A 25,527-nucleotide genomic window follows, 5' to 3' on the forward strand; every position below is an offset into this window, starting at 1 on the left:
GTTTCCATGCTCTTACACTGCCAATAAAATAAAACTGGAAAGGATGAAATTTAACTTGTCTTTTCACTTATTTCTTGCTCTCTTATGGAGCGGTCACATGCTGTCGGAGATATCGGACGTTTTGGAGATCCGACAGGGAAGTTTCACTTGAACGACCCTCCAAGTGGGAAACGGATCATTTTATTACCCGAGTTTCACCACTTACCTTTCACCTTTTCAACCAAATGATGACAACATAAAACATTTTTTACAATCACAAATGTATCAATTTATGTTGATAACGTAGATAGTTTGACCATAATGTCAATGTTAAGCAAGCCAGCTAACCTTATTATTAGCAACTTAAGCCATCTTATCAAGCTTGCTAAAACCTTATTGGTTGAAGAATTGGTCTGCCTTCAAAAGCACTTGAACACAATGATGTCAGACGACTTATCACATATGCCCCATTACTCACAATATCATTTTTCTCCCAGTCACCAAAGAGCTATTATAAACCCCTTTGGGTTCCCATTCGAACTATGATTTTGCCCGCGAGAAATGTGGAGCCACAAGTCGCCCTTTCAAAAGTTCACTAATCCTTACTTGCGATACAGTTTTGCAAACTTTTGGAATTTTACTTTAATATTGATAAAGAGTTTTACATACAGTGGGACAAAAAAGTATTTCGTCAGCCACCAATTGTGCAAGTTCTCTCACTTAAAAAGATGAGGCCTGTAATTTTCATCATAGGTACACTTCAACTATGACAGACAAAATGAGAAAAAGAAATCCAGAAAATCACATTGTAGGATTTTTAATGAATTCATTTGCAAATTATGGTGGAAAATAAGTATTTGGTCAATAACAAAAGTTTCTCAATACTTTGTTATATACCCTTTGTTGGCAATGACAGAGGTCAAACATTTTCTGTAAGTCGTCACAAGGTTTTCACACACTGTTGCTGGTATTTTGGCCCATTCCTCCATGCAGATCTCCTCGAGAGCAGTGATGTTTTGGGGCTGTTGCTGGGCAACATGGACAATCAAATCCCTCCAAAGATTTTCTATGGGGTTGAGATCTGGAGACTGGCTAGGCCACTCCAGGACCTTGAAATGCTTCTTATGAAGCCACTCCTTTGTTGCCCGGGCGGTGTGTTTGGGATCATTGTCATGCTGAAAGACCCAGCCACGTTTCATCTTCAGTGCCCTTGCTGATGGAAGGAGGTTTTCACTCAAAATCTCCCGATACATGGCCCTATTCATTCTTTCCTTTACACGGATCAGTCATCCTGGTCCCTTTGCAGAAAAACAGCCCCAAAGCATGATGTTTCTACCCCCATGCTTCACAGTAGGTATGGTGTTCTTTGGATGCAACTCAGCATTCTTTGTCCTCCAAACACGACAAGTTGAATTTCTATATTTTGGTTTCATCTGACCATATGACATTCTCCCAATCTTCTTCTGGATCATCCAAATGCTTTCTAGCAAACTTCAGACGGGCCTGGACATGTACTGGCTTAAGGAGGGGGACACGTCTGGTACTGCAGTATTTGAGTCCCTGGCGGCGTAGTGTGTTACTGATCGTAGGCTTTGTTCCTTTGGTCCCAGCTCTCTGCAGGTCATTCACTAGGTCCCCCCCGTGTGGTTCTTGTGATCATTTTGACCCCACGGGGTGAGATCTTGCGTGGAGCCCCAGATCGAGGGAGATTATCAGTGGTCTTGTATGTCTTCCATTTCCTAATAATTGCTCCCACAGTTGATTTCTTCAAACCAAGCTGCTTACCTATTGCAGATTCAGTCTTCCCAGCCTGGTGCAGGTCTACCATTTTGTTTCTGGTGTCCTTTGACAGCTATTTGGTCTTGGCCATAGTGGAGTTTGAAGTGTGACTGTTTGAGGTTGTGGACAGGTGTCTTTTATACTGATAACAAGTTCAAACAGGTGCCATTAATACAGGTAACGAGTGGAGGACAGAAGAGCCTCTTAAGGAAGAAGTTACAGGTCTGTGAGAGCCAGAAATCTTGCTTGTTTGTAGGTGACCAAATACTTATTTTCCACCATAATTTGCAAGTAAATTCATTAAATATCCTACAATGTGATTTTCTGGACTTTTTTCCCTCATTTTGTCTGTCATAGTTGAAGTGTACATATGATGAAAATTACAGGCCTCTCATCTTTTTAAGTGGGAGAATTTGCACAATTGGTGGCTGACTAAATACTTTTTTGCCCCCACTGTATACTAAAAGATACACTTCCTTTAAACAGTTTTAAACAGATTTCACTTGCAGGCAAAGTCATAGTTGAAATATGCTGTTCCTGGTATGTTCACAAACTCAACATGCCATTGGGCTTTAACAAATATGTAAATGATTTGAGAAGAAAACAAATCCATTTAAAAACAGTCAATTCATTGATGGGTACCAAATGGTAAACACATTCTATTTGGACGTTAGCCAGCGACCCTTTATATTGTTAGACCTATTTACTTAGGGCGACATTTTCGTAGTTCAAAATAATTGAGGAAAGTGCAGAATTTACCATAAACCTCGTTATAATCCGGCAATGTGATTTAATTTGAAACTTTTCTCTGATAATGTTAATGTGGTTTCTTATTGTAAACACAATTGCATTTAACTGGTGCAGGAGACAGTAGGATTCCTGTGCTTAAGCACAGTTGGCCTCTCTTGAACCTCATAGGCTGCACATACTGACACCTCGCAAGGGTTACGTTTACACAGGCAGCCCAATTCTGATATTTTTTCCACCAATTGATATTTTGACCAATCACATCGGCTCGTTTAACATCAGATCTTATCTGATTGGTCAAAAGACTTTTTTTTCAACTATCAGAATTTTTTTCAGATTTTGTGTAAACACAGCCTCACTCTTTCTACCACCAATCAGGTTGCCCCAATCATGTATATAAACCCAAACCCTAGATAACTGAGGGACGCTGTTTTGAAGCCGCTGCAGACATTTTTGTACTCCTCCACCATGGTAAAAAGATCGGTCTACATTCCTACATTTTTCGCAAGTATATTCCATTAGACACCTTAATGCATACTTTTGAAATATATTATGTGAGATACACATTAAAATACAAAATATATTAAAACATTTTCCTTAAAGTTGAAATTTTAGAGAGTACTAATGTTACGGTCCCCACTCTACAACAAATAAATAAATGTAACATTGTCCTTTTAATTGAAACACTAGAATTCATTCCTGTTGAGGGCTGCTCATTCAGAGGAGTACCAATATGGCAGCAGGTGGCTTCAAAGCCTCTCACTGGGCAATACATAGCATCAGTAATCCCGGTATTATATAGATCATTGGTTGGCACTCAGGTCGGTAAGATGCATCAAAGTTAATTATTATATTTCTCTGTGACAAAGTCTATTCATACACATCCTTTTTAAACATGACAGATTTATTTACATATAATCATAAAGCACTACTTGTTTAGAACTGAACGCAGTCTTGATACTAGCATCAGTTTCTCAGAAATGACATTGTTGTTTACTAATGCTAAGAGTGGAATATCTTACACCTGAAAATCTCACATAAGGAACAGAATAGACAATGCAACATAACAAAATAATGATAGAGGATCCACTTCTGCTGGATTTTCTATAATAGCTAGAAACACATTATAGAGAATAGCTAAGGCTTATGTGAAACGCATATACGACACTCGTAATGATCTTCCCATTCACCGTCAAGTTAATTGGTGTTCAACGCTACCGTGAACAACAACTGCATCGGTCCCATTGTCAATGCACACTCTCCCTCCTCTCTACCCATTCTGAAAGGGTTTTCAATCACGTCGCTGACAAGTAGGAGAGCCATATAGCAGAGACTGCATTTCAAATCTACCTTCAGTGGTCCTGTGTGGATCAGTTGGTAGAGCATGGCGCTTGCAGGGTTGTGGGTTCGATTCCCGGGGCCACCCATATGTCAAATGTATGCACGGATGACAATAAGTAAAATTGGCATATATGCGAAATGGCATATATTATTATATAAAAAGCACGTCTGTTTAGAAACCATTGAACCATAACCACCTCATAGCAGTCTCTTATTACCACAAACAGCAGCTTTCCTAATTCAGGTAATGTCTGTTGTCGTCTTGACATGTAGTGGTCATATCCTTTTTTATGGACCGAATCATTCTAAAATGTCATGATTCTTTTCTAAGGAGTACGGCGAGCCTGTCCTAATATGGACACTAACAGGCTGACACTGCTTGCGCGATCGTTGCAAAATTAATTTAGAAATCTATATTATTCAATTATTGCACGCGTCAACGAGCGTCTGCGTTACCAAGGGCTAAAATAGAAGTCAGTTCTATTTGTGACGCAGATCATGCTGCAAGTCCTGCCTCTCCCATCTCCTCATTGGTTTATAGAAGCAGGTACCCACATGCCATCTCCTTATTGGTTATACCCACTGAAAGACGAACAAGGTCAGTGGCGGTAATGCACATATGTTATGAAAGTTGCCAATCGCAATATAAAGTCAAGAGCAAAGGACTAGGAGGAGAGATGACTAGAAATGATTCGGTTGACCGTTTGTGTGGATTAATTGTCGGTGGACCTTGTGCATTTCAAGTATAATAATGCAATGTTTATATCCTAGGACAAATTAGCTAGCAACAGCAAGCTAGCTAAATAGGACAAATTAGCTAGCAAGTGAAAGCTAGCTAGCTAAATTGCCATAAATGTTTGCTTTTCAACCTGTCCCCAAATAAATGTAATTGGTTCAGAGTTTGTTTTGATATTTTAACCGGCGTGTCACGATCGCGTTTGATGTAGGGGGACAAAATAATTTTGTATGCACGATGGCGCATGCACACAGCCGGTTTGGGTTCCGTGTTAAGGAGATTCGACTAAATCTTTCTTGTCCAGCCATGCAGCCCCAATTCTAATATGTAAACCGTAAAGGAGATTCAACTAAACCTTATTTCTTCAGCCATACAGCCCAAATTCTTTAAAAAGAAACAGAAAGACGTGCTCTCCCTGACTCGAATGCACGCATGCGCACACAATAAACATTTTTTTCTGGACAAGTGAGCCGTATGTTTTAATATGGAATGTATACCGTCTCTAGGCAACACATACATTTCTGTACAACCGTCAAGACACAAGACAACATACACACAAACACACACACACACACACACAGATATATATATACACATATCTATACACACATACATACACACTCACAAATATATAAAGACAAGACAAGTAATGTTCATAAATTGACGTTGGCTTAATAAATAAGAGGTAAATGTAGATAGTGAAGAAAAGGAATGACCCTCGGAGTAGTGAGCAGTGACAGTAACACTTTTTAGCAGTAGAAGTCCTGGACCCTTTTGGGTCCCCTGGATCTATACGTGTACACTAGTTCTCACTCTTTCAAGTTTTACGTCGACTCATTTCAATGACCTGTTGCTGAGAATGAAGTTCCTTTGGGCAGCCGAAGCAGAGAACGCATACAAAGTGCACATCATTAGCCAATTAACTGAACAATGATATAGATATATATATATATATATATATATATATATAATCAAGTTAAGAAGTTGACTAACTAGAAAAGAGCAACACTTCCTACAGGGTCTTTGATTCTCAATCCATTTGACAATTCAATGATTATATAAAATTACAAGACAATCCTTGAGCTATCACCACTTCAGGTGGGATTTACAAAGTGGTCACAGGGCAATGAATGAACCATTATATCCCAGTATGGCCATGACTCTCTCATGTGTATGTTAGTGGTCAGGCCATGTGCAGTGAAAGTTAAGTCTAGTGCAGGGTGAGAGTTCAAGGAAAGATGGTAAAAACAGACAATTATGCAAATGCTCTCAAGTTTCAGCCTCATTCCCTTCATTTTCTGGTCAGCATTTCCCCCGAAAACTATTGGCGTCAGACAATATCATATATTTCTGTGCTTTCCAGTAAACAGTAGTGCTGCTATGATGTTGAGGGGCTCAGTAGCCACTGGGCACAAACTGGTTGAATCAATGTTGTTTCCATGTCATTTCAACAAAACAATTCAATTTGAAGACATTGAATCAACATGGTCATTGATGTAAAGGAATTTAGGTAATTTGTCTTTTTTTTCACCCAACTTTGAACCTAAATCCAATGATGGTGAAAATGTTTGTTGGTTTTACTTTGAATTTACGTTAGTTGACAAGTCAATCAAATGTAAATCAAAACTAGACGTTGAAGTGACATCTGTGCCCAGTGGGTAGCCACCCTAGAAAGAAGAATTGCTCTCTTCAATTGTGCAATACAATTGCCTTATGATGGAACAACACAAGCTGTACAAAAGGTGCTTTAGACCGACATCATTTCAGGATCAAGAGAGGGTTCTCTTGAGTATTGTACATAGATATTTAAATATTTCTATGCAACATTTGAGACAAAACAACTACATTTTCCCTGGGCTGTCACAATAACCACTTCTATGTACACAGAAAGTTTGACAGCAAAGCTTAAACCATTATTGCAGTACAAGACTGACCAACACGCACACCGAATTCTAACTTGAGATCAGCATACCTAACTTAAACCCCTTAGTTGCTGAAAAATATGAACAGAATAAAAGGTTACTTAAAAAGTTTACTGGTGCTATTCACCTCAAGTTAAGGAATTTTTGTCTCAAGTTTTTCACCACGTTCTGTTGACTAGCATCTGTCTTTTTGACCAAGTTCATGGCAGTTTTCTGGGCATCTTCAAGCTTTTCATTTGAGGGTGGACCCTTGTCAAGTTCCTTGCCCCTCCCACTTAAGGGTACTGACTCTGCCTTAGCCCCGCCCTCCTCCCTTTGCCTATACTCATCTGACTCCTGATAGGCCCGGCAGCGATCGATTACAGCCATGATGGAGATTTTCTCTCTAGTGGTCGGTGAACGGATCTGGACATAGCTATCATCTATGTCCTCTACCACCTCTACTCTCCTTGCCCTGAGTACCATCTCCAGTGGTTCTGCAGAGCTGGATTCTGTCTCAGGCTCCGGAACCTTCTCCACAACAACGACCCTGTGGTCATTGGGCATGGTGGCCTGTGCCGAGATGTAGTAACTGTCATTAGGGACTTCATCCTGGAGGTTCTGTAGCTCACTCAGATGCAGCCCACTCAGTCTCTGGTCCAATGACCCGGCCCTGTGGAGCCTAGCCAACCCCTCTCCAGAGCCAGGGTCCCTGCTGAGGTGGGGTCTGTAGGCCGGAGCCTCGACCGTACCAGAAGCAGTGACTAAGCTGGAGCAGAAGCTTGAGCGCCTTTTGGGGCCGCTGTCCATCCTCTCAGGAACTGAACGGCTTCGGTTAACTGGCGGCAGCCGGGACTGATCTTTGTCCGAGCTGGCATACTTGCAGCGGAGTGTCTGCACGTCGGGCCAGTTAAAAGCCTCGGTAGGCGTAGGATTGAGTGGGCTCTTGGCGGACATGCGGCCAGGTGAAAGGACTCGGGGACTGCCCAAAGAGCTAGGCATGTGAGCAGGGTTGGGAGATATGGCTATAGGACTCAACTCCTGGAGATTGCTCAAACGATCAAACGAGAGCAGGGGCAGCGTCAAGTTGGGTTTACCTGTAAAACACACCACATAAACAAGACTTAACAGGAAGTATCTGAGCGTCAGAGTATCAGAATAAGTTGAAAGTTCTGTTTTTATTTTGGGCATTCTCGTGTGGTATACTGTAATGCTCCGAAGGGACACTGCGGTCTATATTGCTTCGTAGTAGTTTTGGTATCTTCAGGTATGTTTACATGCACACAATATTCACGATTATTGTGAATACTCTGAGTAAAACAATATTCTCAGTAATGACAAATCTACAATGCACTACAAAACATCACATTCGCGTTCTGTCAGCATAGTTTTTTGACTGCTACTCAGGCAGCATATTACGAAGGCAGCGCAAAACATTTCTTCCAGTTTCCAGAAGCTTCAGCGACTTGTGTCGGTTTCAGGAAAATAGAGTCAAAATGCGTGCTTTAAGTGCTGCTGTACTGCTCACGCTGCCAATGTAGTAGGCTGCATTGACAACAGTGGGAGCTTATCGTGAGCTCCGTCTCATGTCCGTCACGACCGCTAATATACCCACGACAACGACATACCAATGACACAATTTAGCAAAACAAGCTAAATTGGCTGGAGAATACTAATTAGCATTGCTAAAACCAGCTACATCCTACCTTGACTCACCCAATGCCTTCTCTTCTGGAGTAAGTTGCTTTCCTGTGCGCTTGTTTGCCGAAAAGTATTCAGAGAAAGAGTAATACTCCGATTAAGGCGATTACTTGTCCTAATAATCTTATAATAATGTGGAAAATAGCTCGATAGTCAACCTATTTTACTCAGAGTATGCTTACTCTAATTAAGACCTTACTCTGCCTTACTCAGAGTATTGCCATAGTCGAAGTAATACTGGTTTAGTGTGCATGTAAACTACATTGGCCGCATAAATAAAAACTGTATGATTCGCTAAGCAATCTATTAGTAAACTTTTCCATCAAATCTTCCCCCCCAATGTGGGCAGCCCTATCAGTCACTTGAAACCGATATTTGCCAGGCTAATAGGAGAGCACCTCCTAGCGAGGCTAAGACTAATTCAAACCCTACTTGGTAAAAAGAATAACACAGCACTTCTTGAGGCACAACACTTTGGGACAAACAAAGCTCTTGCATACCTGAGTGCACATCATTTAGAAAAACACAACACTCTTCCATATCTTCCGTACCTGAGCTCTCTGGCTTCTCCTCGATCACACAGGGCAGATTCTTCTTTCCAAACAGGACATCTCGCTGTCTAGGAGCTGGTGTGGTGCACTTGATACGCTGGCTGTACTGCCGGGCCAACTGGAAAACTTTGTTCTTAGCCATCTCCACATCGTCTGGCGACTGAGGCTCCTTGCTGGCCTCCTCCCCATCCTCAGCCCTCAACTGGATGACCCTGGGCATAGGAGCTCTGGAAAGCCTACCCTCGTCAACCCTGGATCTGCGGGGATCCCTCACACTCGCTGTACGGCCAAGCCCCAACACCTTGCTCTTAATGGGCGAAGGGCTCATGGACTCTTCAGTGATGGTGCTCAGGTCAGCTTCCTCCAGTATCATAAAGGAATCGTCAGGCTCTGATTCAGAGTTCTTCTTTGGAGTCTGGCTCCTTCTGCTCAGGCTTGGACCAGCGACTCTAGAGGTCTTCTGTTGAGCCTCGGTGTCTTTCACAGGGCCTCTGGCCTCTCCCTGGGATCTGCTCCCCTTTTTCTCCATGTCCTGCCAAACCTTGATCATCTCAGATGAAGGTCGGAACTCATCGTCCTGGATGTGCCTCTCCTGCAAACCCAGAGACCGGTCCTTTCTCTCTGCCTCTGAACCCACCACCTCGGGCTTCTTACTTCTCTCCAACTCCAGTGAGTCAAATGATGCACCGGAGGTCATGCAGTCCCAGATGCCTGGAGCCTTGGATGAATCAGGTTCTGAAGTGGAAGGGTGGGGTGCAGAGGAAGTGGCCAAGGCTGATGTATCACTTTTCTCTGCGCCAGGGCTCTCGTCCGAACTGTTGAACCAGCTGACAGAGTTCTTGACAAGGCCAGTAGGGATATAGGTCAGGCTCTCCCTGCGCCTGAGGCTGAAGTTGGCATCCTGGTGCTCGGCAGTCTCGTAGTAGCTTTTGATTTTGTCAATTAGCAACTGGTCCTGCTTGGATAGGGTAGAGTCTCTCCTCCTGTGGATCTCAAAGAGGCTGTCATCCCTCGGAGAAAGCATAGTCAGATCCGTTCCGCCAAAGTTGTCCTGGGTCGTTTCGAAGCAGGAGCTGTTCAGCCAGTGGGGGCGTTCATTGCCTTCGCCGCCAAGGCTGAGGGTGCTGCCAGTCCGGCTGGGAATGCGTGGCGAGGGGCAGCCAAGGGAGCGGGCATCATCCGTGCTGCCTCGCCTGGCGCTGTTGGTGAAGTGCTCCGCGATGGCACTGGCTTGATTCAGTACGGAGGGAGGTAGAATGCTGCTGGGCCCGCTCTCCTGTGCTGCTGCTACTTCCTCTTCCTCCTCTTCTTCGGAAGATTCTGCACTGCTCAATGTTTTTATGTCATCTGACTGAGATGCTGACGACGCCCCGGTCTGTTCCTCCATCGCATCCTCCTTGTCACTCTGGGGCTCTGGTAACGTGATCCAGCGGGGAGTGGTGCAGACCTTGGGAGGAGTGGTGCAGACCTTGGGAGGAGTGGTGCAGACCTTGGGAGGAGTGGTGCAGACCTTGGGAGGAGTGGTGCAGACCTTGGGAGGAGTGGTGCAGACCTTGGGAGGAGTGGCAGAAGCCTTCTCTGGGTCCGAGGGGGCTGGCTTTAGCCTTTCAGTGGACTCCGAGGTCTTGGTCTGGAGCAGTGGCTTGTCCTGAGGAGCCTTGGAGAAAAAAATGTAATTCTGAGTAAGAGCACAAAAGCAACCTCCATCCTTAAATCTGCAATTTATAACTTTTTGGGGTGACCCTACCAAATTCACATAGAGATCAGAGTTATAGATCTGTCATTTCCATTGAAAGCAAGTGTAAGAAGGGGTAGACGTGTTCTGTGTGCCTGTGTCTATACTTTCCTTTCTTAAGTTTCACTCTTGCGTCTTTTACTTTCGGATTTGTACAACAGATTCAAACAGATGAAAGTACTATATTTTTGGTTACTGAAAAAATATTTCACAGCGGTTTAGATGGTACAATGATTCTCTACACTATGCATATCTTAGTTAGTCACAAACTGAAATTAGGCAAACTATTCCATTTATTGCCACCAGGAAATGGCAGAGGGATTTCTGCATATTTCACCTTTAACATTCATCAATTCTCTAAACAAGTGAAGTCTTTTTCAACATACACTGAAAACAAACAATGCAAAATGTGCATCTTTAAAAATGTGTCAGTACCTGGGTAGTTCCATGAAATTAGTGCTTGTGCAACTTTAATGGGGGTAGGGCTGGGTGATATGGCCTAAAAATGATATCTAGATTGTTTCAGATTTATGATACAGTCATGGCCAAAAGTTGAGAATGACAAATTCATTTCCAAAGTCTGCTGCTTCAGTGTCTTTAGATATTTTTGTCAGATGTTACTATGGAATACTGAAGCATTTCATAAGTGTCAAAGGCTTTTATTGACAATTACAGGAAGTTGATGCAAAGAGTCAATATTTGCAGTGTTGACCCTTCTTTTTCAAGACCTCTGCAATCCACCCTGGCATACTGTCTATTAAATTCTGGGCCACATCCTGACTGATGGCAGCCCATTCTTGCATAATCAATGCTTGGAGTTTGTCAGAATTTGTGGGGTTTTGTTTGTCCACCCGCCTCTTGAGGATTGACCACAAGTTCTCAATAGGATTAAGGTCTGGGGAGTTTCCTGGCCATGGACCCAAAATAGCGATGTTTTGTTCCCCAAGCCACTTCGTTATCACTTTTGCCTTATGGCAAGGTGCTCCATCATGCTGGAAAAGGCATTGTTCGTCACCAAACTGTTCCTGGATGGTTGGGAGAAGTTGCTCTCAGAGGATGTGTTGGGTCTTTATTCATGGCTGTGTTCTTAGGCAAAATTGTGAGTGAGCCCACTCCCCTGGCTGAGAAGCAACCCCACACATGAAGCGCTCACCTTATCTTCTCCGGACAAACTTTTTTTCCGGGGGCCCCAAACAATCAGAAAAGGGATTCATCAGAGAAAACGACTTTCCCCAGTCCACAGCAGTCCGATCCTGATGTTTTTCCTGGAGAGAAGTGGCTTCTTTGCGGTCCTTCTTGACACCAGGCCATGCTCAAAGTCTTCTCCTCACTGTGCGTGCAGATGAACTCACACCTGCCTGCTGCCATTCCTAAGCAAGCTCTGTACAGGTGGTGCCCCGATCCCGCAGCTGAATCAACTTTAGGAGACGGTCCTGGCGCTTGCTGTACTTTCTTGGACGCCCTGAAGCTTTCACAACAATTGAACCCCTCTCCTTGATGATCTGATAAATGGTTGATTTAGGTGCCATCTTACTGGCAGCAATATCCTTTCCTGTGAAGCCCTTTTTGTGCAAAGCAATGATGATGGCACGTGTTTCCTTGCAGGTAAACATGATTGACAGAGGAAGAACAATGATGCCAAACACCACCCTCCTTTTGAAGCTTCCAGTCTGTTATTCGAACTCAATCAGCATGACAGAGTGATCTCCAGCCTTGTCTTCGTCAACACTCGCACCTGTGTTAACCAGAGAATCACTGATGTCAGCTGGTCCTTTTGTGGCAGGGCTGAAATGCAGGGGAAATGTTTTTTGGGGGATTCAGTTCATTTGCATGGCAAAGAGGGACTTTGCAATTAATCTGATCATTCTCTTCATAACATTCTGGAGTATATGCAAATTGCCATCATACAAATGGAGGAAAATTTATATTTGTGTCATTCTCAAAACTTTTGGCCACGACTGTACATCTACATTTAAAAAAATGTTTTCTTTAAATTATTGTTGTTGTACAATTACAGGTCAAATACAATACATTACAAACAGCCATAATCAAATTAATTCAGGGCTTGTGTAATTATACCTAGGCTAAATATAAGCCTTCCACAACCATAAGACCAATTCATTATTTTATTATTTTCTCAAAATAGTTTAACCTGATTTTTTTGCAATAAATCACTGATCTGGCTTTCAAGTCTGTCTATGAAAATGCCCTTTTTGTTACAAATTTTACTAGAACCATGCATAATGCACATTCACTAATAACTACTTGTAGTAGGCTGTAGAAAACAGAAGTCTCATCAACAATCTCTCAAGCCCAAGTGCTAGTGATTAGCCAGACCATATATATATTAAAGTTTAGCAAACTTAAATCTATTTGCTAGCTAACAGAGTGGAACAGTTGAATTGTTATGAACACACCCTTATGTCCGCTTGAGAACAAGCGGACAAAAATGCGATACAGGCATTTGGAATATCGCGCAAAAATATTTATTTCTGAGCATTCTTTCATGGGCAGTAGAGAAAATGTTTGCTGCAATTCTACACATTTTGCCTTAGGCAAATGTTGCCATTTTTTTAAAATATGATAACAGATGAGCAAATGGGCCCCACCCTGGTCAGTAATTCAACAATACTTACCAAAAAAATGTGACTTCTGATGCACAACAACATTTTGACTGTTGACTATTACTGTTAAATAGGTTCAGACAGCAACAGTCCCCCCACCCCAATAAAAATACAATATATATATATATGTGTATACATATATGTATATGTATATACACACACACACACACATGTATATGTGTATATATATATATATTCACATATATACATACACACACATGTGTATGTATATGTGTATATATATATACACATACACACACGTGTATATGTGTATATATATGTGTATATGTGTATATATACACATGTGTGTGTGTATATATATATACATATATACACACACACACATATATATACACACATATATATACACATACATATATACACATATATACACACACACACATACATATATACACACACATATATATACACACACATATATATACATATATACACACACACACACACACACACACACACACACACACACACACACACACACACACACACACACACACACACACACACACACACACACACACACACACACACACACACACACACACACACACACACACACACACACACACACACACACACACACATACATACATATAGTAAATAGTCAAATCATGGTGTAAAAGCGGCTGGTCCTACTCTTTTTGTCGATTTTATGGTGGAGAACTGAACCAGTCGAACATAACCCTTCATTTTGGTATATATAGTCGAAGTCGGAAGTTTACATGCACCTTACCCGAATAGATTTAAACTCAGTTTTTCACAATTCCTGACATTTAATTCTAGTAAAAATTCCATGTCTTAGGTCAGTCTATTTTAAGAACGTGAAATGTCTGAAAAGTATTAGAGAGAATTATTTATTTCAGTTTATATTTTTCATCACATTCCCAGTGGGTCAGAAGTTTACATACACTCAATTAGTATTTGGTAGCTTTGCCTTTAAATTGTTTAACTTGGGTCAAAAGTTTTGGGTAGCCTTCAACAAGCTTCCCACAATAAGTTGGGTGAATTTTGGCCCATTCCTCCTGACAGAGCTGGTGTAACTGAGTCAGGTTTGTAGGCCTCCTTGCTCGCACACACGTTTTCAGTTCTACCCACAAATGTTCTAGTGTATTGAGGTCAGTGCTTTGTGATGGCCACTCCAATACCTTGACTTTGTTGTCCTTTAGCCATTTTGCCATAACTTTGGAAGTATGCTTGGGGTCGTTCTCCATTTGGAAGACCCATTTGTGACTAAGCTTTAAACTTCCTGACTGATGTCTTGAGATGTTGCTTCAATATATCCACATAATTTTCCTCCTCATGATGCCATCTATTTTGTGAAGTGCACCAGTCCCTCCTGCAGCAAAGCACCCCCACAGCAGCCCCCGTGCTTCACGGTTGGGATGGTGTTCTTCGGCTCGCAAGCCCCCCCCCCACCCCACATTTTTCCTCCAAAACATAAGGCCATTATGGCCAAACAGTTACATTTATTTTTCATCAGACCAGAGGTTATTTCTCCAAAAAGTACGATCTTTGTCCCCATGTGCTGTTGCAAACCATAGTCTGGCATTTTTATGGCGGTTTTCCTTGCTGAGAGGCCTTTCAGGTTATGTCGATATAGGACTTGTTTTACTTTGGATATAGATACTTTTGTACCGGTTTCCTCCAGGATCTTCACACGGTCCTTTGCTGTTGTTCTGGGATCGATTTGCACTTTTTGCACCAAAGTACGTTCATCTCTAGGAGACAGAACGTGTCTCCTTCCTGAGTGGTATGACGACTGCGTAGTCCCATGGCGTTTATACTTGATTACTATTGTTTGTACAGATGAACGTGGTACCTTCAGGCGTTTGGAAATTGCGCCCAAGGATGAACCAGGCATGTGGAGGTCTACAATTTTTTTTCTGATGTCTTGGCTGATTTCTTTTGGTTTTCCCATGATGTCAAGCAAAGAGGCACTGAGTTTGAAGGTAGGCCTTGAAATACATCCATAGGTACACATCCAATTGACTCAAGTGATGTCAATTAGCCTATCAGAAGCTTCTAAAGCCATAACATTTTCTGGAATTTTCCAAGCTGTTTAAAGGCACAGTAAACTTAGTGTATGTAAATGTAACTTCTGACCCACTGGAATTGTGATACAGTGAATTATAAGTGAAATAATCTGTCTAAACAATTGTTGGAAAAATTACTTGTGTCATGCACGAAGTAGATGTCCTAACCGACTTGCCAAAACTATAGTTTGTTAACAAGAAATGTGGGGACTGGTTGGAGTTTTAATGACTCCAACCAAAGTGTATGTAAACTTACGACTTGAACTGTACATATGGACAGAACCAAAACAAATCAAATGATTCTGTCTCTTCGCAGCACAGTCTGCAGAGCAGGGATGGTTGTATCCCCCCTATATATAACATTCTGTTCCTAGGCCGTCATTGAAAATAAGAATTTGTTCTTAACTGACTTGCCTAGTTAAATAAAGGTCAAATATATATATATATATATATATATATTTTTTAATTCTATTGGTTGCAAAAATATAAAAACTAGTTTTAATGACTCCAACATACGTGTATTCAAACTTCTGACTTCAACTGAATACAGGGCATTTGAAAAGTATTCAGACTCCTTGACTTTTTCCACATTTTGTTACATTCCAGCCTTATTCTAAAATGCATAAAATATTTTTTCCCCACCTCATCAATCTACACACAATACCCCATGATGACAAAGCAAAGCTTGACAAAAAAAACCTGAAATATCACATTTTAGTATTCAGACACTTTACTCAGTACTTTGTTGAAGCACCTTGGCAGTGATTACAGCCTTGAGACTTCTTGTTAATGAAGAAACAAGCTTGGCACACCTGTATTTGGGGAGTTTCTCCAATTGTTCTCTGCAGATCCTCTCAACCTCTGTCAAGTTGGTCGGGAAGCATCGCTGCACAGCTATTTTCAGGTCTCTCCAGAGATGTTCGATCGGGTTCAAGTCCAGGCTCTGGCTGGGCCACTCAAGAACATTGAGACTTGTCCCAAAGCCACTCCTGCATTGTCTTGGCTGTGTGCTTAGGATCGTTGTCCTGTTGGAAGGTGAACCTTTGGCCCAGTCTGAGGTCCTGAGAGCTCTGGAGCAGGTTTTCATCAAGTATCTCGGTGTACTTCGCTCCGTTCATATTTCCATCGATCCTGACTAGTCATCCAGTCTCTACCGCAGAAAAAATAACCACAGCATGATGCTGTCACTATCATGCTTCACCGTAGGGATGTTGCCAGGTTTCCTCCAGACATGCTTGGTTTCATCAGACCAGAGAACCTTGCTTTAAGGTGCCTTTTTATTAAACTCCAAGCGGACTGTCATGTGCCTTTTACTGAGGAGTGGCTTCCGTCTGGCCACTCTACCATAAAGGCCTAATTGATGGAGTGCTGCAGAGATGGGAGAACCTTCCAGAAGGACAACCATCTCCACAGAGGAACTCTGGAGCTCTGTCAGTGTGATCATCGGGTTCTTGGTCACCACCCTGACCAAGGCCCTTCTCCCCCTATTTCTCAGTTTGGCGGGGGGCAGCTCTTGGAAGAGTCTTGGTGGTTCCAAACTTCTTCCATTTAAGAATGATGGAGGCTACTGTGTTCTTGGGGACCGTCAATGCTGCAGAAATGTTTTGGTACCCTTCCCCAGATCTGTGCCTTGACACAGTCCTGTCTCTGAGCTCTACGGACAATTCCTTCGACCTCATGGCTTGGTTTTTGATCTGACATGCACTGTCGATTGTGGGACCTTATATAGACAGGTGTGTGCCTTTCCAAATCACGTCCAATCAATTGAATTTACCACAGGTGGACTACAATCAAGTTGTAGAAACATCTCAAGGATGACCGATGGAAACAGGATGCACTTGAGCTCAATTTTCAAGTCTCATAACAAAGGGTCTGAATACTTATGTAAATAAGGTATTTCTGTTTTAAATGTGTCATTATGGGATAGTGTGTAAACTGATGAGGAAAAATATTAATTTAATACATGTTTTAATATGACTGATGTAATAAAATGTGGAATAAGTCAAGGGGTCTGAATACTTTCTGAATGCGCTAAAATAAATAAATAAATAAATAAATAAATATATATAAATATATAAATATATATATATATATATAGTTGAGCTTGCATTGAATTGCCCCTACCTGTTGCACACAAAAAGCTTCCATTCCCCCTGTCATCAAAAAGAGATTGATGGCTGATTGAAGATGAGGTTGTCAACCATGTTACTTTATTTGGCACTTAATAGGCATATAGTATTTTTTTTATACTTAACCTCAAGATTGGAAGGAATGTGTTTTTTTTATTAGGTTGAAAATGTGTTCTTTATGACAGAAAGTTAAAATTAAGTGACATTTCCACCCCCCTAGCCAAGTGAGGCTACTCAAAAAGCACCTAATTGGTGGAGCGACCCACCTATAAACCTCACATGATCTACAGTTCCATTTTATCTACCAGATTCTGACATGTTCTGTTACTGTGACAGAATGAATCTGAACAGAAAGCTTGGTTGGACAGCACTTCCAATCTGAGAGGCAAGGAGAAGTATTTTGCAAGAGACACATTGACCCCAGACAGGCCACTTCCACAGCCATCATTTGATGGAATACATCAGTCAAGACAGATGGGCACAACGTTTCACTGAATAATGTCAGTGGCCCTGACTGAAGCAGGGGAAGTGGTGACGACCGAACCCAGAAACTTGAGACAGATGAAAGTGGAGTGGACAGCGGATGAGCAATGTTTTCCCTCCGTCCCCAAGATGATTTTTGATTTTTCACAGATTCAGACGGTACACTGAGGAGGCACAAACACCGACCAGCTCTTCCACAGATTTAGACGGTACACTGAGGAGGCACAAACACCAACCAGCTCTTCCACAGATTCAGACGGTACACTGAGGAGACACAAACACCAATCAGCTCTGGCACACCTTTACCTTTTCCGGGATGGAGGTGCTTTGCTCTGTCCCCGACTGTAACACAGGACCAGATGAAATCCCATTCTCTTTGTAAGACCCATTCTCCTCAACGACATCGTCTCCCTCTTCATCCTTCAGGAAGAAAAAGATCAGTTTAGAACCAGGTTTAAAAATATTTAGAATTAGCTTCCAACCTCAACCAAGACAGGGCTAATACATCTTGATAAGCAATAATACAACATTTGTCTTCAAGATTGTTTTTTCATAAAATTGTATAAATTGCCAATAAATCTGTTATATTTGACCCTATAGTCAAATAGGGTCAAAACATGAAACATGATACCGGTCTGTTCAAGATGTACATAGTAAGAATGGGACTCATTATTTGAGTCTGAAAATACAGACGGCAACGCATTTGCAAGGGGATTAGAGCCAGGTAAAGCCTGTGTTGTGAATCAGCAAGCTTCATTATCAACAGCACACTCTATGCACACACGATTAGTTGATCAATCCCAGCAGACATGCAAATCAGTGTTGTGTTAACAGACGACACTACTGTCAGACTGACACTCAAGTAGCAGCAAACGCTTATTTTAGTTCAGCATAAATAAACAGACAAATTAGAAAATACCGGGGGGGGGGTTATAGATGAGACATTTATAGATGAGCTGGTTTAAACAGGACACTATGCATGCAGCACTTCTTCAGGACTGGTCAGTAGTTTAGAGCACAAACAGAAAAGGGTGACTCCTATTTTCTTAGTATGTACCTGTCCTGGGAGCAGTGTCAGAGTGAGACAGTGGAGGTTTGTGCTAAACTGAGAGATGAGGGCAGTTACCTACCCTTTTTCATTCCTTTTTTAATTGAGAGATTCACAAGAGGCAATGACAACGACATTGTAAATGGCAGCAAAACAACAAAAGGTCATTTTGTCAGTTAAATAGAAATGAATAAGTTTCCATTCGTCCCCTTGTTTTTGCAGCACCGACAGTCACTCACACAAGCACAAAGCACAGTCAATCAACATAAGCAGCATTAGAGGTACTCCGGGAGTATGACGATCATGCATCTAGTAGTCTAACGCAGTTGAATGTAGAAAGCATTGAGACAAAGAGCATCCGTGCTGAGACGGAGCATCATACATGAAAGTCAGTCGCTGTTTGCAGGATACGAATAGCATTGACAAGGGGTTATCCAAGACATTAGTAGGTTATGGCTGACAAGACTCTGGGCTAGACTAGGGTGGACCAACGTGGCCAAGCTGGGGACTGGAGGGGGGTAGCTACAAAGCTTAGAAGAAGAAGGAAACCCGATGGTGGCAGCTAGAGCCTCACCGTTGTGACCCCCATGGAAAGCAAAGCCCTGGCTCTATAGTGCCAGCAGGAGATGGCGGCCAGCATGGAACTGGCAAAGTCCTCTACCTGGTCTTCCTCCATCAGAATATCATCCGAGTCACATTCCTCCCCCAGGGTCGCCCTGCCCTTGTGGGACAATGACCCCGTCCTCGGCTCCTCAATGTCACTGGGGCTTAGCCTCTCAAGTGAGCCCTTCCTAAGGCCCATATCCTCCTCCTCTTCTTCTTCTTCCTCCTCTTCCTCCTCCACACTAGGCCTCTCAGCCTCGGACTCGCCTAGGCTCGAGCCCAGGGTGCTGACGCTAGCGGCTGCCTGAATGGAGCGCGGGTCGTCTGGTAGGGCCCCTTCGCTGTCTGCGTGCTGTAGCGTGAAGTCACACAGATCACACAATGCATAATGTCTGACGAACCTCCTCAAGACCTATTCAGTAAAGCCTGTTGGGTATCTCCACACACTCAGCAAATACTCTGGATTGTGTGAAAACATGAGTCCTATTACAAAAATCGTCTCATACCCACATGTGGTGACATTATAGAGCTACAGTAAATCCCAGACAGAGCAACAAGAAGGTTCCTATTAAGACCCCTAAAGTGCCTGGGAATAAGACACTGATTGCCAATTGACAAGACATGCATTTCACATCGAGTTCAGAGTTCCCCCCACCTTTGGATAAGACACTGCATGGAGTGAAAATTCAATAGAATTCTGTTAATTTGTTCTGAAATTATCATGAGAAAGCAACCACTGAGGGCATTTCCAAAATATAACATGTTATTTCCTGAATTTAAGCCCACTAAATGTGTCCATCTACAGATGTATGTTTCCTCTCACTTAGAAAAAAAGCCTTCCTTTGTATGACGTTAGCCATCTTTGAACGACATTATTAACCGCCATTATTAACCGTAAATTCCCTTCGGCTGGGCTTTGAGAGCAGAGATAAGTGCAGCATAATAGAGCACGTGTTTGTTATCAAGTAGAATTTCAAATGGATCACTCTGGGCTCACCTTGAGAACGGCTGTCGGATCCCCACCGGTAACAGGACAGGTGAACAAGAAGGGAAGAGAAATATTTTTAAAAATGTCATTAAAAAAAAGGGATAAAAAGATAAGTAGTCAGTCAATTGTAAATTAAAACAAGGCTATGAAAAGCCAAATTAAAACGCACTCAATGACAATGATACCTCCCTGATGATGAAATTGAGTTTGCTTCTCCAATGAATTAGTCTAATATCCTTAGACGAAACCTTGCCAAAGTATCATATGACTGACAGTTCCATATTGAGTTTGGAAAATGAATTAGTCTGCAGTCCGACAGCATTGTTTGCTTGGACTAAACCTAGCCCACTGTCACACCACACAATGCGCATGAGAAAATGAAATGGATAATGCTAGTGTCACATTTTTCACTAAGTCTGAATCAATCGAATGGGCAAGAGACACTGATCGGGTCTTCAAACCACATTTGACTCTTCAAACCACATTTGACTACTAGAAAAGAGCTGGAGAGACACTGATCGGCTCTCCAAACCACATTTGACGACTAGAAAAGAGCTGGAGAGACACTGATCGGCTCTCCAAACCACATTTGACTACTAGAAAAGAGCTGGAGAGACACTGATCGGCTCTCCAAACCACATTTGACTACTAGAAAAGAGCTGGAGAGACACTGATCGGGTCTTCAAACCACATTTGACTACTAGAAAAGAGCTGGAGAGACACTGATCGGGTCTTCAAACCACATTTGACTACTAGAAAAGAGCTGGAGAGACACTGATCGGCTCTCCAAACCACATTTGACTACTAGAAAAGAGCTGGAGAGACACTCGATGGAGCAACCAAGGGGCTTTAACGCTCTCATTTCAGAGGGAGAAGTAAAAGACCTTAGCTTTTGTTCTCCCCAAAACGAGAACAAAGGTGCTTTCCTTTTACTGCTACCCACAGTTTCTTTGAAGCACCTGCTGTGTGATGGTCCCTCCTCACACACTGGTGGAGCAGCGTCCATTTGTACAGTGCACGATGTCTTTATGTGACGCATTGTTTTATTAATGATGTAGACTATTGTTTTGATGTTTTGTTTTGTTTCAGTTTGGACCCCAGGAAGAGTAGTGGCTGCCTTGGCAGGAGGTAATGGGGATCCTAATAAAATACGAAATACTAGACATAGAATCCACCATTTGCACCAGCTTCATAGGAGATGCGCATTTCCTCAAGCTAACCCTTTCATATTTGGTTACCAACTGTGACTATTACACAGAGGAAGTAGGTTCTGAACAGTCACAAAAAGGTTCTCAGAGGTGTTTGTCATAATGGCTGATGATGACATGGAATTGGCTGGGATGAAAGCCTTGTGCCCTTACCTTTGGTGTTCTTCAGGATCTGTTTGGTCGGTTCTGAGAGAGAAATAGACAATGAGCACATCTCAAAAGAGAGCCACTTCAGACAGTCCCCGCCTCATCACAATTCAAAAAAACTGCATGGATGGTCATTGTCAAATCCTTTTCAGTGAGATACAATATTTGCGTTACGTAAATGTGACACGTAAAGCCAAATCTGAATCCAGGCTAACAAAGCATGTAGAGTAACCGTTAGCTACGTGACTGACACACAATTTGAACATTGGCCAAATCAAAGCCAAATTTGAAAACACTAGAGTCATAACATGTCTTCCCATATAATTTCCCTGTACGTTCACATACACAGCAGTGAATGGTTTACACATCAATAATAGATATTTGAGTTTCAGGTCTGAAGTTGGGTGCTTACCTGACTGCCGTCGCCCCTGACGACCTTCTCTGGGAAACTCGTCTGATTGGCAGGACATGGCCTTTTTCATTCTCTCTGGACTGTACCGGAACTTTGATGGGTCTTTTAGGCACAGAGACAAACATGGGTTAACAGACTTACAAATCATGAGTCACACCTGATGAACTTATAGTCTAATGAATGACATCATGATCCAAGAACAATAAATACAAAAATCTTGAAGAAAAAAACATTCCGCTGACGCATGATGGTCAATCCACTCACTTTCCAATATTATTTCAGTGTGTGGCTTTTGTATATAATTAATACATATATTCTAGTCAAGTACTAATGAAGAGTCCTTTAAGAGGAGGCAGTCAGTCTGAAATAATAAATACACAACGACTGACATTCCAACATTCATTAATAAATAACTTACCTACACTGAACAAAAACATAAAAACGCAACATCTGAAGTGTTTGTCCCATGTTTCATGAGCTGAAATAATAGATCCCAGAAATGTTCCACATGTACAAAAAGCTTATTTCTCTAAAATGGTTTACATCCCTGTTAGAGAGCATTTCTCCATTGCCAAGATAATCCATCCACCAGACAGGTGTGACATATGAAGAATCTGATTATTACACAGGTGCACCTTGTGCTGCGGACAATAAAAGACAGCTCTAAAACATGCAGTTTTGTCACACAACACAATGCCACAGACTGCAACAATGCAATTGTCCACCATAAACTGCCTCAAACATTGTTTTCGAGAATTTGCCAGTCTATGAGCTCCATATCCAGCTTCTTCACCAGCGGGATCGCCTGAGACCAGCCACCCAGACAGCTGATGAAACTGAGGAGTACTTTCGTTTATAATAAAGCCCTTTTGTGGAGAAAAACTAAGTCTGATTGGCTGGGCCTGGCCAAGCCACTTGGGAGCCAGAACCACCCATGGCAGCACCCCTACCCAGTCATGTGAAATCCATAGAGTAGGGCCCAATGAACTGATTTCAATTGACTGATTTCTTTATATGAACTGTAACTCAGTAAAATCTAAGAAATTGTTGCATGTTGCGTTTATATTTTTGGTCAGTATATTAAAAGCATCCCTCTCCGCCACTCTTAAATAAATCAACTTCATTCCGATGTTGCTTGGATATAAAAATATGCTGGAACAATGGGGTGGCTGGGCAGAAAAGTGCATTAATAATCACTACGAATACTCACAAATCGAGTCCATTTCTAAGATGGCCTCCTTTGCCTGATAAAAAGAAACACACAAAACAACCGTCAGCTATCCTCCCTTAGATTACCCCCTTCCCTCTTTAATATTAGCAATAGCACCTCATATATACCTTCTGAGGGATGATGGCTTGATGGTTTTCGAGAATGATTCTTTTGATGTGATGGGCCCATAGTTTTCTCTCTTCCACAGTCTTGGCCTGAGGGTAAAGGGGTGAGAGAGGGGGCAGGTAAGTTCCTATGCATTCCCACAGAGAATTCACTACAGTAAAGAAAACACAAACACCAAAAACAAAAGACAGTTGTATGGCTATGATAATGATGGCGTAATGATTATTTGTTCTGGCAAAAACCAAGCCAGTACATCAGTACACCTACATTCTACAGGTGCAGGTTCTTATGAACAGCAGGCCTTATTTCAATCTAGTCTACATTATCACACAACAGGAACAATGCCTGCAAGGTGGGAGTCGACCTACTTTAAATATTCATACAGTTGTATTATCAGAATCAGCCATGAACACACACACACAAGTTTGTATTACTATCCTTGTGGCGACCAAACAAATGATTCCCATTCAAATTCCTATTTTCCCTAACCACTAACCCAAAAGCTAACTTATAACACTGACCCTTAAATCTAAAACTGCCTTTTGTCCTTGTGGGGACCAGTGAAATGTCCCCACTTGTTAGTTTTTTCCCTTATTTTACTATCTTTGTGAGGACGTCTGGTCCCTTCAAGGTTATAAAAACCAACCTCCCCACACACAATACTGTAATCTGATTCACATGCTTAACTATGGCATTTATGATTCTAAAAGTCCACTACTAATGTGTCTTACTGTTGTCCTACCATGTCTGAATTCCCATTAATTAGCCACTGTGGTACTGTGCGGTTGGTTGAGAGGTCTCCCTCACTCACCTGCACTGTGTGGGGCTGCTTGGGGTGCTTGTAGTGAGTGACGCTGAAGCTTAGAGAATCCTTGGCACTCTCGATTAGCATGAGGGTGGAACACTGTAGCCAAACACGAGAGAAATGAAAAACGAATGAAATATAGTTAAGAGAAAAGATTGGTCCGCACTCAAATAGGGAAAATTAGATGTAATACTAAAGTATATTCATTAATTCAGTGTGTAGGGGACACTGATGAACACTGATCAAACCCAGTGTCACCAGAAAGATAGGAAAGAAAAACGTGACATATCACGTGGAAGAAAGTTTTTAAAAAACAACACAAAAAAACAAGTTAGAAAATATTAATAAACCACAGAAAAGAATCGGGCCCATCATTATCACTGACGCAGGAAAGGAGTAGATCAGTTCCAGTCCTACTACCTAATCTGTCATTCATCATCAGGAAAGAAAGGAAACGACGACAGGAAGTAAGTTTAGACCAATGGGACAAACCACAGATCAGCCAAAACACACTCAGCTCTGTTTTTCAATTGAATTAAAATTCAACTCAATACGTCTTCATTAATCCCCTTAGGGACCATTGATAAGACATTATCAGAGCACAAGTGCAAATTTACATAAATCTCCAAATATTGAATAATACAATAAATGCAACAGAATACAATACATTACTTTTCGCCATTCAACTAAGTGATTGGAATATAATGGAGATTTTACAAAACAAAATCGGATTTCAAACAGGAAAAAAACGCAGGACAACAGGGTTGACAAATCCTGACCCCCTAACCCCTTGACCCCAGCACTCACAGAGATGAGGGTCTTGAAGACGTAGTGCTCTCCTCGGCGCCTGGTGATGAGGAGCATGCGGTCGAAGAGAAAGAGTGTGCGCTCGTTCTTGGCCCGGTGGACCTTGAAGGTGCCCTCCAGGACCAGTTCCCCGTACGTGGTCAGGTCCGGTCCTTTCCAGTTGATCAGCAAAGACTGGACCTCCTGGAAAAGCCAACACAGATGAGGTGATGAAGGAGCACCTATTTATTAAACACCCAACAGCAATAGACATCATAGGGTGAAAAAGGTATCATTGTGGCACAAACAATGTTAAGCAATTAATTTCCCCAAAATGCTCAAGGGTGTTTCTTGAAGGTGTGTATTTATAGGGGTATTGAGTTTAGCCAGGTTGATGGGGGGTGTTTTTGCATCGTTGGGGGTGTTTTGGGGGA

The 25,527-nt window shown here is 42.1% G+C and overlaps 1 protein-coding gene across 5 annotated transcripts in view; it reads right to left on the bottom strand.

Moving 5' to 3' along the window:
- Positions 1-3,391: 3,391 nt before the first annotated feature.
- Positions 3,392-25,527, bottom strand: part of LOC135506192 (pleckstrin homology domain-containing family G member 3) — a 119,842-nt gene continuing 97,706 nt past the window's right edge. For 3 of the 5 annotated variants that reach the window (XM_064925684.1, XM_064925682.1, XM_064925681.1), the window contains 11 exons: positions 25,115-25,297; positions 24,314-24,406; positions 23,505-23,591; positions 23,377-23,410; positions 22,167-22,268; positions 21,761-21,793; positions 20,409-20,419; positions 19,383-19,763; positions 18,067-18,180; positions 8,736-10,392; positions 3,392-7,580 (listed from right to left, as the gene is read on the bottom strand). In XM_064925684.1, coding sequence (XP_064781756.1) covers positions 6,628-7,580; positions 8,736-10,392; positions 18,067-18,180; positions 19,383-19,763; positions 20,409-20,419; positions 21,761-21,793; positions 22,167-22,268; positions 23,377-23,410; positions 23,505-23,591; positions 24,314-24,406; positions 25,115-25,297 — 3,648 coding nt within the window. In that variant the 3' untranslated portion in view covers positions 3,392-6,627. The remainder of the gene's footprint in view (positions 7,581-8,735; positions 10,393-18,066; positions 18,181-19,382; positions 19,764-20,408; positions 20,420-21,760; positions 21,794-22,166; positions 22,269-23,376; positions 23,411-23,504; positions 23,592-24,313; positions 24,407-25,114; positions 25,298-25,527) is intronic. The other 2 variants (XM_064925683.1, XM_064925686.1) reach the window with 2 other exon arrangements.

Source organism: Oncorhynchus masou, chromosome 19 (assembly GCF_036934945.1).
Source record: "Oncorhynchus masou masou isolate Uvic2021 chromosome 19, UVic_Omas_1.1, whole genome shotgun sequence".
NCBI classification, from domain to species: domain Eukaryota; kingdom Metazoa; phylum Chordata; class Actinopteri; order Salmoniformes; family Salmonidae; genus Oncorhynchus; species Oncorhynchus masou.